Source organism: Diceros bicornis, chromosome 5 (assembly GCF_020826845.1).
Source record: "Diceros bicornis minor isolate mBicDic1 chromosome 5, mDicBic1.mat.cur, whole genome shotgun sequence".
NCBI classification, from domain to species: Eukaryota; Metazoa; Chordata; class Mammalia; order Perissodactyla; family Rhinocerotidae; genus Diceros; species Diceros bicornis.
The window spans coordinates 32,171,206-32,185,778 of NC_080744.1; the positions used below are offsets into that span (position 1 = coordinate 32,171,206).

General features: G+C 41.7%; 1 protein-coding gene across 1 annotated transcript in view; it reads right to left on the reverse strand.

The window, feature by feature from the left end:
- RYR3 (ryanodine receptor 3) overlaps window positions 1–14,573 on the reverse strand; it is a 345,772-nt gene that overhangs the window by 156,715 nt on the left and 174,484 nt on the right. Inside the window, exons 37-38 of the mRNA XM_058540531.1 lie at window positions 10,892–10,994; window positions 9,940–10,077 (exon numbers count right to left, since the gene is read on the reverse strand). Coding sequence (XP_058396514.1) covers window positions 9,940–10,077; window positions 10,892–10,994 — 241 coding nt within the window. The remainder of the gene's footprint in view (window positions 1–9,939; window positions 10,078–10,891; window positions 10,995–14,573) is intronic.

The window sequence follows — 14,573 nt, forward strand, 5'->3', positions numbered from 1 at the left end:
CTCTCTTTCTCCCTGTAGTAGGCTGAATAACGGATCCCGAAAAGATGTTCACCTCCTAATTCTCAGAACCCGTGAATACGTTACCTTATATGGGAAAGACACTTGGCATATGTGATTCAGTTAAGGATCTTGAGATGGGGAGATTATCCTGGATTATCTGGGTGGGCTCAATGTAATCACTAGGGTCCTTACCAGAGGGAGGCAAGAGGGTCAGAGTCAGAGAGATGCGATGACAGAAGCAGAGATCAGACTGGTACCATTGCTAGAAGGGGCCACTAGTCAAAGAATGCAGGAGGCCTTTAGAATCTGGAAAGGTAGGAAACGGATTCTCTCCTAGAGCTTCCAGAAGGAATGCAATGCTACTAACCCATTTTAGACTTGTGACCTCCAGAACTGGGTGATAATAAGTTTATGTTGTTTTAAGCCACTAAGTTTGTGGTAATTTGTTACAGCAGCAAAAGGAAACTAGTACACTCCCACTGATAGAAAGTCCTAGGTTGAGGATATTTGACTCCTTTCCCGAAGCTACAAACCAGACTGAAGAGTCTCGGTGAGCAGGCTACTACGGAAGTGCCCACAGAAGCTGGGACCTGAGAGAGATCCAGTTTGCTAAGTTTTTGCTGAGGCGACTGGAGTAAATGACAGGGCTGCTGACACAACCGAAGACTGTCTGGATCTGGCCCAGAGCTTGTGTCAAACCAGAACAATGTTAAAGGCAGAGAGCACTGACTGGGGAACTGCTATGGCCCATTAGGTAACGTACACAGATCACAGACAGCATACTCTCTAGTTCCCATAACGTAGCTTCTCAGCCTTTACTCTCCCTTTGAACTTCAAGGCGAGAACTGCCTACATCTCAACACCAACCACTGAGTAAATGAAAGATGCTAAGATGCTAACCATCATGACATAAGGCATATTCCTGATCACATATCCAGCATCCATTTGTCTCTCTTACTTCTTAACAGAACCCTGATTTTGTACAGATATCTGTCTCTCTACCTTATGGCCCATGTTCCTCAGTGAAAGCTGCCTCAACCCTGCTCCAAAGGTGGGCTCTGCTGACTTAAGTCAACCAGCACATCTTATTTTCTAGATCACACTCATTGGTTCATGACTTGGCCTGTGACCAAGTTCTCCAGTCGAAGGTGATCTCAGGATCCTTGCTTTGAATACCAGGGCAGAAGAAACTTTCTTGTTTTTCCTTCGGACGCTGCAGTGCATGGATGTGAGGCCCAGAACTGCGGCCACCATCTTGCTCCATTCTCTCTTTTCCAGGGCAGAGCTGGGACATGGAACAAGATGACTGGGGAGAGTGAGCAGAGCCATGGGGTTAACTCAACCCAGCGGCTGGCTCCACCTCTAAACTTCCAGGTACTCCAGTCAATGAAGTCCCTTATCGGCTACTCTACCTGAGTTGGGTTTTCTGTTCTTCTTTACTGAAAGCATCTGAAATGATAAATATGGAGATGAAGTTCTTATGACCATACTTTGTATACTCACTTCAGAAGCTGAGAAGTATACAAACTTCTAAGTACTAAAACATTAAACTGAGCACTATTTTATTGAATTCTTGTACTCCCTAGTCCCATCCCACAATGTAGGAACTATTATTATTCTCATTTCACAAACAAGGAAACTGAAACATAGAGAGGTTAAGAACCTAGCCTAACATCACAAGTAGTAAATGACAGAGCTGGGATATAAACCTCGGCTGCTGAAATCTAAACCCATCGACTTTACAATATTAGAGCTGCTTACTTTCAAAAGCTTCATAAAATTCAAAAAAATAGCTATCTTTATTAATGCTTTAAATTTATATTATACTGTTTAGATGCTCTCTTAATAAACTATGAAATAGATCCAGAAATAAATCATGAAAATCATAAAGCTTTAGCTCTTTTTCTAACAGACTCTGAGCTGGGCAGATTACTCACTTTCCAAGAGCCTGGATTTCTTCACCAATAAAATGAAGTTAGCAATATAAAATTCATGTTGAAGAAAATGAATGTAAATGTGGGGTAGTGACAAGAGTGCTGAGTACTTTGTTCCAGCTCCGCTTTTGTGACCTTCGTGAGGTTGCTTTATTTCTCTGTGTCTCTGCTCACTTCTTGGAAGTCCAGTCACTTGTGGCTTAATATTCTAGGATTCCATGTCTATCTGAAAGGGTTGTACTAATTTACTAAAATGGCAAATGAATGCCTATGGCTTCATTGGGTTAAACTGATGAAGAACAAGAATTTTACCACCACATTTTAACGCCAACCAGCCCCATCATGATGTTACCCAGCTTGCTTTTACTAATAGTAAAACTTGAGATTGAAGAAATAAAACCAAATCTTAAAATTCCAGTGATTACTGACCACGGTAAGTAGCCATTATCAAAGCATCGCCACATACCAATGATTACTTATGTCGAGGAGATGAGGTGGCAACTTGATGGCCTTTTTGATGACTGTCCTGATTGCTGGTGGAGCCCTTCCCATGTCAGGGGTCACATGGCACAGTAACACCCCCTAGATTTAGTGGGGAAGATTTACTGGGGAAGGCCTCATGCCCTCCATGCCCAGGGCTTCCTCTGGGCTGAAGGTCTGGTCTGCATTACAAAGTGGCCAAATACCTACTCTTTCCTAGCAGAGAAGGTCAGGCAGAAAGTTAAACCCATCAACTCCAAGGAGACCTGGATAATTCATCACACTAATTTCTCTGTGCTTTCCTGGTGCCTCTCTGGCCCAGGCTGTGCAGTTGGTACCATTTTTGCTTCATTTCACGGGAACAAGGATGCTGTCGGGATCACTGAGAACAAGGTTACAAGGCTTTGAAACCTGAAAGAAAAAGCCTGGGAAGACAATTTGGAGCACTGTTCCTGGGTGTCATGGCTCCGTTTACCATGTGTCATCAGGGCCCAACGAACAGGCACTGGCTGTCAGACCCGAGAGGCGTGCGATGGCGCCAGGCCAGCCCCAGGCTCTGCAGTAAGCAGCTGAACATTTAAGAAGGCACCCAGCTCTCATTCATCCCGGCTCTCTATTTAAATTTTGGACGTGTACTTATTTCCTTCTCTAGTGGCTTCATTGGCTGGGGAATAAGGGTAAAAGTTCAAGCTGCTTGCTAGAATATTCTACTTCGCATTACAATAATAGTAGCCAATGTTTACTAAGGGCTTCCTGTGTGTCAGACCCCGTGCTAACCCCATACCTGAATTATCATCTAATCCTCACAACCACCATGTAAGAATAGAAAAGAAAGACGTGGTAGGAAGCGCGTTTCCCCAACAATGCTGGCCATTATTAGCCTGATTCTCACCTTTTTTTTTTTTTTAGGCAAAGAAATAGTTCAATTTAATAAGCATACCAATTTCCTATAAATAGGTGGGCTGCCGAGGCAGCTGTGGGAGTGAGTGCTGTACAGGAGAAGGAGCATTGGAGACGGAGACACCTGCCTCTATCCACAATTGGCGTGGACCCCACAAACCGCTCCAGTCAGGCTGGCTGGGCTGCCCTTGGTCTTGGCTCTTACCCTGTGCGTGGACAGTTGTGTGGCAGCGGATTTTTCTGCTAAACTCATTTCTAAATTTCCCTCCCTCAGTGGTTTTCTACCTTGGCCAGAGCCTCCCTACCTGTGAGGGTGGAAACAAGTATGGTGGCAAACTGCATCACCCCACGACTGTTTCCCAGCCAGCAGACACCACTAACCATCAGAGGCAGCCCTGCAAAACACTGGCAAAACTGCACTTGGGCGCTGCGGCCAGATTCTGCCAGTCCATCTCCGTAGCCCCCTGGGGTCTCATCCATCATATGGAGATAATTAGCCTGTTGTTTTTGAAATCAGTTAACCAGCCTCATAATCACTTTCTCAAAAACATTCAAGCGATTAAAGACCGATGATGACAAAGGGGAAAAGAGCAGCGAGAACAGATGATGTTGCTGCTGTGTTAGAGAAGGAAATCCTTGAAATGAAGATGGAACAGAGATGCGATTGCAAAGGACTCAGGGGCCTGAGGTTTCTGTCTTTACTCTGCTGGGAAAGTAATCCGACTGCTTTTATTTTAGTTTCTATGTCTATTCAGCATGGAGCATAAACTGATTACGAGGCAAGCCAGCGGCCAAGTGTCCTCAGTATCTGTGCTTCCCTATCCTCTCCCTCCACCCCTGCTCCCCTCCCAGCCATCTCCGCACACTTCTGAAAGAGCATGGGCCCTGGATATGGAGCATGAGTCCAGTCTTGGCCGCTTTCTTACTTGTTGCAAGAATCTCGTCCAAATTATTTTTCTTCTCTCAGGCTTAGTTGCCTAGTGTACAAAATGGGAACCTGGCTGTCACTATATCCGGTTGTTTGCTGTGAGGATAACAGCAGATGAGGTGACGTGAAGCCTCTAGTAGAGTACCTGACACCAACTAGTAGTTCCTCTCCCCTGACAACCAAATTCTCTTTTCCATCACTAAAAGCCAGGCTGCCAACGGGCAGGCCAGACCCTGACTGATCCAACAGATGCGGGATACCTGTTATATATCTACTGCTGTGAAGCACTGGACCGGGAGCCACTGATAATCAGAATGAGTTCTGATCCCCGCTTTGCCATCCATCAGGTGGGCAAGCAGCTAACTATCTCAGATTCCCTGTTTCTTCCTCTCTAAGCTACAGCTAATGATGCCTATTTTGTCTGCCACGCAGGCTCTCTAGGCAAATGAGACTAGGTGTGGAAAATCTTGCGATTTCTATGGAGCTAAATAAAAGTAAAGCTCTGCCCCTCCACTCTATGTGTGTTAACACCCACCTCTCACGAATCCGTAAAGACCATCTGTAACAGCTTCCTCTTCCTCACACTTCTAAGTGGTTGCCAAGAGATGCCAACTCTACCTTTATAATGTGTCTGACAGCTGGAATTCACTTTTTGCTGTTAATGTCTGTATTAGATTTTTATTGCTACTGTGACACATCGCCAAAAACTTAGTGGAAAAACAACACACATTTATTTCCTTACAGTTCTGGACATGAGAAGTCTGACCCAGACCTGAGCTAACCCCAGAGCTCTAGCCTCTAGAAGCTTCCTGCATTCCTTGGCTTATGGTCCCCTTCCTCTAGGAAACTTGAGCCATGACTTCCCATGCCCCATTGCTCTGGCTCTCTTCTGCCACCTTCTTTCACTGATCACTTTCGCCCTTGTGATTATTCTGGGTCCACTTAGTAATCCAGGAGATTTCCCTATCTTAAAGTCAGCTGATCAGCAACCTCAATTCCATCTGAAATCTAAATTTCCTTTCGCCATTTAACCTAACATATTTGTAGAATCCAGGGATTAGGACATGGGCATCTTCAGAGGCCATTATCCTGCCTACAACACCACCCTCATTCAAGTCCTCAGAACCTCTCCTCTAGAGCACGGTAGGGACGTCCCAGTGGGCCTCCACACCTCCAACGTGTCCCCCTGCAGTCCTTTGGGTTGTTATCTCGCTAAAACAGAACTGACTGCTACCTAGGACAGTGCCTGAGATATGGAGGTGATCAACAAACATGTTAATAGCCAAAAAGAGTTAAAATTAAGTGCTTGCTCTGTGCCAGGCACACTTTTAAGCACTTAGCTTATATAAACTAATTTGATCCTCACATCAACCAAATAAGGTAAGTATTAATGCTATGTCCATTTTACAGATGAAGAAACTGAGGCACAGAGAAGCTGTCACATGCTCAGTCTCACAGATTTTATGTGGCAAGGCAAGAATGTAAGACCAGGCGGCCTAACTTTAAATGCCTGTGCTCATAACTACCTCAGCATTCTTGAGTAAATGAATAATTTAATCCTCAAGAAACTTCCATAGCCACTATCTACAGAGGCCAGGACATTATTGTATAAATAATATGGACGGGAATTAGACTCAGGAGGACAAAGGTTTGAACTTTAATGCCACCACTGTGTGACGTTGGAAAATTACTTAATCTGTCTTTACTTCAGTTTCTTCGATTGTCAAATGGGAATAAGACTGTCTATCACATATTGTTGTTGTGAGAATTAAATGGAGGTGATACATATAGGAGTGCTTAAGACAATGCTTAGGGCTCATTGGGTATTATGTAAGTGTGAACCCCACTCTCCCTGCCACCATAAGGCCAAGCAGTATAAAATATATGGGCACAACAATACATCACACTCTAAGACCAAATACAGATTAACACTGGACTTTTCAAGACACTCTGTTCTAACACTTCCCTACCTTGCCACTCTGCCCCATTCTATTCCTCTCATAATTCAGCCAATTTCAATGCATTGCCACTCCTGGAGTATGAAATTTTCTGCCTTTGGGCCTTTGTGGAAGCAGCTCATTTCATCAAAAATACTTCTCCCTTCTTATTGTATCTACCCATCTACATTCTTCATGGACGCTTTCCCAATCCCCTCCTCTGGCCACCTACTGTATTTCATCTGCACTTTTATTATAGCACCTCTGACCTCATGATTATATTGAGTTGCCTGTCCACACTCATTTCTTCCTTTGTCTGTAAGGTCCTTCTTTACTTCATCTTTGTGAACCTCAAATGACTAACATGCACTGGAGGTCAAAAAGATTTGTGCCATGAGCCGAACGTGGAAACAAGTAAGATGTGGTCCCAGCACTAAGTCCCAGTAAGGAAAACAAACATGTCCATGGATACCCCACATAAGGTGGCAAGTCACACATACCCTGTTAGAAATTCCACAATATGGCAGGGGAAGGAGGATGAGGTTGAAAGAAAGACTTTATGGAGGAGGCATCTGTGCGTGTGTGTGTGTGTGTGTGTGTGTGTGTGTGTGTGTGTCTTGGAAAGAGGCTGCTTGCAGAGAATTTAAAGAGCCTCAGAAATATTGCCTGAGCACTACAGCTGTACCTACTGCTAAGTTATTTTACTTTGTGTGTGAGTATTTGTGTTGGGGCCCAGGACTTATTTTGGTGGTGAACAGTAGACTTTTTTCCCTCCTCAGCATTAAAAGCTGCAGCATTTAGGTGGGGGAGAATTTTAGTCTAGGGCTCTTAGGCCATTCAGTGAATGGGCAAGAGCTGACACAAATAGCAGCTTTCTTAGTAGAGAGAAGATGATGAAAAAATCTCCCATGGGGAAAGCATTCAGCAAATGACAGAGATCAGGCACGTGCCACTTTGGATCTGTAAAGTGACAGGTGATTTTCATTTTGTTAATTTTAGAATTTAGCAGAAATAGCTGGTTGGCTTCTTCTGGAGGAATAACTCAGCAGCTACAGATTATATTCAAGGAAACCCTGCTTAAACTGTAGGTGTGAGAAGCACTGGCCTAGAACTAACAGGTGAAAGATTTTCTAAGGAATTTGCTGGGTTGGGGTATTAAAAAGAAATGTGACTTAATGTAGTGGGTTGCTATTATTAGATTCGTTTACCTCTTCATCATCATATGATCTTTCGATAAGATTGTAACAGCTGTCATTGACAATATGGCTTGGAGTAAGTTTAGGCAAATCCCTGTAACATGGAGTCAGCTAGCAGGATACTCATGAGTTTCAGGTCACTGTGGTTTTCTCTTCCCTAGAAAAGTTGAGGCTCCCCTGCAGGTTATCTGGCCAACACCAACGGCTCATACAGGAGAAATTGCACCACCTACCCTGAAAACTCTGAGTCTAGATCCTTGGGTTGATCAACTTTTTGATGTTAAGAGTTTGACTTCTATTGGGTTCAGACTTCCTACCTATAACAATAAGTCACAGGAGTGGGTTACCTCACAGATGTAGTAAACAAAATAAAAAGATGATGGTTTTAAAAAGCCATTCTGTATGTAATATTTATGTTGGGGGCTCATGCTGTATACGCTGATAAATTCTTTGGCAAGCTTCACAGGACAATGGAAAGAACGTGGAATCAGAGTCAGAAGACCTCTATCAAGTCACAGCTTTACTCATCTCGGTTACCTTGGGCTGGGGATATCCAGTCACCCTGAAATTTTTCTGGAACCAGGTAGGGTGGAAAGAATAAGTGAATGAACAAGTATCCCTTAATTCTTCTGAGTCCTATTTTCATCAACCACACAACGGAGGAGGGAAAAAACTAAAAGCAGTCAACTAATATATGTAAAGTCTTTGGTAAACTGTCAATTCACTATAGCATATTATTCTCATCATCTATACTTTTAATATTTTATCAAATGCAAGGGTAAGAGAAATCAAACAAGCAACAACATAGACAAAATTACCAATATTTTAAAGGATTTAACCCCTTTATTGCAACTGGCTATGTACTCAGAAACATTGTTTCCATTTGATCAAGTTAAAAACAATTTTAGAGGTATGGCAGTTCAACCATTCCCAAGATTTCCTCTTAAAATGTCAACCCTCAGTGAAGAGCTTTATGTCTCTGGAACATTTGGCTGAGAACCCATATGCTGACAACCGGACACGAGGGACCACCTTCTATTTCTTCTTCTGGGACTCCAGGATAGACTTAGGACACAAAGCTCGAACCTCTCATAATTCTGCTTGTGGAAGGGATGCAGCATGGGGTGAAGACAAGGAGTCTCATCCTGAGGTGGCCTTTCAGGTTTGCACGTTCTACCAGAACAGACAGAATGTGGTCTTTCTGCCTGCGGCCAAAGTAGCTGTGCTAAAAATTGCAATCCTGGGAGCCTGAACACCATTCTGAGAGTTAGGGAGACTTCACAGAGCCAAGTGATTGAATCTGACTGACTCTGTTTACCTAACACGAAATGGTCACCTTGTAGGACCCCTAGCCATGACATATTCTGTTAGAAAGAAGGTAAGAAGGAAGCATCTACTTTCAAAATAGACTCTCAGCAGGTAATATGGGTCAGCTCAGTCTATTTTTGTTCTGCTTGGGCAGTAACCACAAAGGGAGTCTAAACTAACTTTTTTGTAGCTTTGAATCCTGTTGGCATGTCCTCACCAAAGACCCACCCTTTCATGGTGACGGACAGGACTGATCAAGGGTTGCCAGTACAACTGCTGCCATGTACCCCATACATTCTCCCAGAGGCTTCCACACTTCTGCTGATAAATGGTGAGGAGTTTTTCCCTTCAGAGACATTCTGACAAAGATGGAAGGTCAATATAAAGGGCAATAAGACGTATGAACCCCAAAGCAGTGTTTTCAGACAAACCGATCATATCTTGACAGTCTATTGCTCTAGTCTATGATTGGAGAGCATGTTCTAAGATGGATAGGAACAGGGAACAAGATAAAAGGCAACTATAACCTGGGAAATTCTTCTTTAGACAAATGAAATATTTGCAGAATCTGGTACTAAAGAGCAGACTGATCGTATATAATATGTAGACAATCTTCCTCTTGAAATATTAATGGTTTATGCATAGTAAACTGCCTTGTAGAGAAAGTTGTGATCTTGTTTCAACATGGGTAAAAATGGTAGGAATCATCTATGCTATAAGGATTAGAGAAATGAATTTGGACAGGGTTCGGGAATGTTGAAAAATAGAAGGTCAAAGTTTTCTAAGATGCAACATTATGAAAATCATGGCCAAAACCCAAAAATAATCCCCCAAACCCTACAACCTACTTCCTCTGCTCCCCTTTTATTTCCTTACTGGGGCAATTTTCAAAGCTAAGGAACCACAAACAAAAGTGACAGAAACAATTGTTAGAAGAGGAAGACTATGGAAACATAAGAGAAAGAAGAACAGAAACCTGTTTACAGGCATTTTTAAGTAGACAGACAAAAGCACACCCAAACAATCTCTTAGGTTTCAGAAGATTCCGAAAGTAAGTTCCTTAAGTCAGAAGAAAAGCATAGCCCCAAATATATAACAATAACTACCACCAATTATGAGAGAATGCCCAGATGCTTCCTTTGAAGCTAAGCAGCCCATCTCTATCTTACAGCATTTGTTAGAAAGCCAATTACCTTAATTAATCTTAGAAGAGCACCGCGTTGGGAGTATTGTGATTGAAAGGCACTGTCACTTACTAGGGCATCTCTCTTCCTCCTCCGTCGGCTGCTCCTTCTCTGGCTTGGGAGGGCCTTTGATTTTATACACCAAGGCACAGAGTTTTCCAGTCCAGGAGGTGTCTTCCTCCTCCTCTTCCTCTTCCTCCAGGGGAACCCCTAGCAAGTCACAGAATGGAGTGAAAACCTCAAACAATACAAGAAACCACCTATGATTGAAAGAACGTAAAAGACTGCTCCCCACTCTTCTGGAACTTTCTAAACATACCATAGGCAGCCTCCCATCAATATTTATCTACCTAATGTGTTTTGGCAAGTTTTTTAAAAAGATGATTTCTTGTGTACAAGAACATCAAGCAATTTCAAGCCCAAGACTTAACTTTCCCAAAACTATACCCAAAATGGGCTCTAGAGTCTCTAGAAAGAAAGCGTTAACATTGAATTACTTCAAATGAAAAGATCATCTCTTATCCATATGTTACTCAATTCACCCTGTATAAGCAGCACGAAGGCTGAGAGCCACTCAAAACCAGCAGATACACATCAAAGTAGGGATTGCTGGCTTAGAATCCCTAAGGGCAGAAGTTACCGCACTTATATCACTTAAAAGCTAAAAAGCAAAGAGGATCAGAATCTCGGCTCAGTCAGGAGGAAAGTCCCAACTATCTAACTTTAAGTAAACTGGGGGAGGTTTATATAAGGATCAATTATTTTCTTTCCTTCCTCAGAGACCCAGTTCCTACTCTTATACCTCAGCAAAATTGCTTCTAGATAGAAGGAATTTCAGTCATATATTACGTGAGGATTATTTCCTACTTCTTCTCTGGCCCAAATAGTTTGGAGAGAATCATTTCCTGAAGAATTAGTATTGTAATTTTAAATATAAAACTAACTTCCCAACCCCCTACCAACTTCTAAAGAAGGAATCAGGAGCAGACATGTTATTGATAAAGCTTTTATCGGGGTGGCTCACCACAGTGAATGAGAAGGTCCTCATGGAAGTCATAGAGCTCCTCCCGGATCTCTTCTGGGCAGGGGCAGTTCTCTCCCAGTTGAAAGTTAAGAAGCATGTTGATCTTTGAGGGACAAAGAAGAATGGCTGGTTGGTTTTCAATGCGGGTCAGAAGAACTCAGATCCTGCCTTAGACAGACACCTATCATTCTTTGCAAATTTTATTTAGCTCAATCTTTTTTGTAAAGATGGCCAACATTTAAAAGTAGCTTTTACTTTTTTTTGATTATGAAGGTAATTTATTAATTGCACAAAATTTAGAGACAACCTAAGAAGAAAATTTACTGAGATCTCACCACTCAAAGATAACCACTGTTAATATTTACTTAATATCTTCCAGTCTCTATGTACGCAGATTAAGATCATACTCTAGCCAAAGTTTTTTGAAACCTGATTTTTCCACTTGACAATTTATCTTGAGCATTTGCTTAACCTGATTTTTAATGTGTGCATTGCCTTTTATCATATGGATGAATAGCAATTTAAGTAAAATATATCATAACAGATCACTAATTTAAGTTGTTTTCATTTTTTATTTTTATAAATCAAGTTGGTTTGAATTTCCTTTTAGACAATTTTTGTTCACATCTCTGATCATTTTCTTAGGATAAACTCCTAGAAGCAAAATGACTGGATCAAAAGGTTTGTACATTTTAATGGCTTTTGATATGAATTGCTGAATTGCCCTCCAGAAAGCTCACAACAATTTGCATTATTACCAAATTTATACAACAGTGTGTATTACTTTACCATCTTCATTACGGTAATGGGAGTTAACACATTTTCAAGTATTTTCCAATTTAACGGGTGAAAAATGTCATATCCCTGTTGCTTTAATTTGCATTTAATTGGTGAGGGTGTTTTTCCACACATAAGGTCCACTTTTATTTCATATTTTATAAATTTCCCATCCATGATCTTCCTCTATTTTTCTGTTGGGTAGTTATCTTTAAAAAAATTAATTGGTGAGTACTTTGCACATCTCTACATATACTCCAAATATATTTCCCAGTTTTTAGTGAGTTTTTAATTTTCTTTATAGGATTTTTTTTCGACATGAAGGTTTTGTGTTTTGCAGTCAAAATATTATCTTTTCCTTTACAATTTTGTCTCCAAGATTCTTAACTGTTTTTGTGCCATGGACCACTCTGATGGTCTGGTCAAACCCACAGATTGGTTCTCAAATTAATATTTTAAAAACATAAAATAAAATATATGGGATTACTCAGAGAAACAATTGTATTGAAATTCAGTTATCAAGATCATAAAACAAATTTGTGATATAGTAACATAACGTACTTGTTTATTAACTCATTGGACAAAAAGATCTAGTGGCAGGTCTCACATCCACTGTAATCTTGAAGTGGTGATGAACGTAAATGTTTCAAGATATTATAATTACTGTTGTGATATGAAAAACTGTGTAATTTATGTTTTTAATAAAGGCAGGTACTTGCTTTGCTGCCAACATCAATACTTGAAAAAAATGTTATCAAAGGTTAATGAAAAGTGTGAAAATAAAGCTGTTATTCATTTCCCATTCAGATTCCTGGCTGTCTGAATTCTTCCAGCAGACTTATGACCCCAGGTTAGTGAACACTGGGAGGGACTGAAGCAACAACTAGATGTAATCTTGTCCATTTTGCTGCTGTAGGCAGGGTAACCCAAACACCAGGTGAAGGGATATTTTCTCTTTCTGCTTAGGATTCTAGGTTAAAAAATTTTGCAATCTCTTTTATTAAATCATGAACCTTATTTAGTATTGTTAGGAAGATCCTTATTCAAAGCTTCTACTGCAAACCCGTCTTTGGAAGTAGGTAGAGGTACTATTTGTCATAAAATAATATTCATAAAACAAGTTGGAAAAGTAACTTTTGTATTGTTCCACAATGCTAAATTATGTAATTATATCAACAACATACATTGACTGGTTGTTTATTAAATAAAACTATGACTTGAAGATCTGGTTTCAGAGTCAGAAAATTACTTTCCTTACTGAAAGATCTGTCCTTTGGTGGAACTCTTAGGAAGCAGTGGCCCACCAGCCTGCAGAGCATAAAACCAAAAGGGGAGTGAGCTGGATTTTCTGCTGCAGGTCAGACCCTTTAATGAAGCCTTTTTTTTTTTTTTTTGTGAGGAGGACCAGCCCTGAGCTAACATCCAATGCCAATCCTCCTCTTTTTTTGCTGAGGAAGACTGGCCCTGGGCTAACATCCATGCCCATCTTCCTCCACTTTATATGGGACATCGCCACAGCATGGCTTAACAAGCAGTGCGTCGGTGCACACCCGGGATCCGAACCCGGGATCCGAACTGACGAACCCCGGGCCGCCACAGCGGAACGTGTGCACTTAGCCGCTTGCGCCACCGGGCCGGCCCCTAACGAAGCCCTTTTGAAAGTGAAAGTCTTGCTAACTGTGCTTGGCTAATTTGCCAACAACCACTGAACTAACCTTAGTTTTACCTTCCTTTGCAAGTAGTTACATCCACAAATATGTTTTTTTTTTCTTCTCTCTCTGAATACTGTATGGATATAGGGCTGAAAACCTCTGTTTTCTCCTCAAAGGTTATAGAAGAATGAGGCAATCATCACTGTTTTAAAATTCAAATTCCTACGCATCCTATTTTCCAAGTGATTCTGCATTGTTATCCTCTAAAATTGATCACAATCCTCCCTATTCTTTGTTGACATTAAATTCTTAATTATTTAGGAAGTTCTAGGGGTAGCTTCCTTCTAGAAATGAACACTGTGGGAGGGGTGGCAGATGGGACAGCTGAGTCTGATAACAGTTAGCGTCCCTTCTTTCATTTCCTTCCTGACCAGCAGCCCCCAGCATCGCATGGAAACATGTGAAAAACGTAAATTCTTGGTCCTCACCCCAGACTATGGGATCAGAAACCTAAAAGGTGGGACCAGCAATCTGTGTGTTATTAAGCCCTTCTGGTGATTCTGACGTCTGCACAAGAATCACTGGTCTAATCACGAGGGAAGAATTTCTTGAGCTCCGGACTTCTGAAGTAAGTCTGAAATGATTGTTCAGAGGATTGCTTAGAAGGCTAAAGGAGGAAGTGATGCAGGCCCTGGGGATGGCAGAAGAGAAGGTCAGGAGGCAGAATGGGAAAGGAAGGGTGGAACCAGGATCACGAGCTATGTCCATGAGGATAGTGTTAGATGGATAACAGTCTTGGCTGGGTTAAGGAGATGCCAGAAAACAGGGTCACTGACAGAAGGTCATAGAACACGGCCTGAGGCACATGCAAATACCTCTAACATTAAAACTAATGCTAGCGTGTAGTACTTACAGAATGTTTACTATAAAGCAATCCAAGTAAATTATCTCATGGGATCCTCCCAAGAACCCTGAGAGGGAGATTCACACATTATCCACATTTTGCAGCTAAAGAAACTGAGACGTAGAGAGACCACACGCCTAAGACCACACAGTGAGTGATGGCGGAACCAGAATGGGAGCCATAGTCTGAAGCCAACACTGGAGTTCTAATTACCACATCATCTGCCTTCCCATTATTCACAAACATGAGCCAGTATTTGCCCAGTGAAGTGGGGAACGTTCACACCTGCTGCCAGTCTAAAAGTAGCCTGACAACATTTGTAAAGTAATTCACACGCACTGCATTGTCC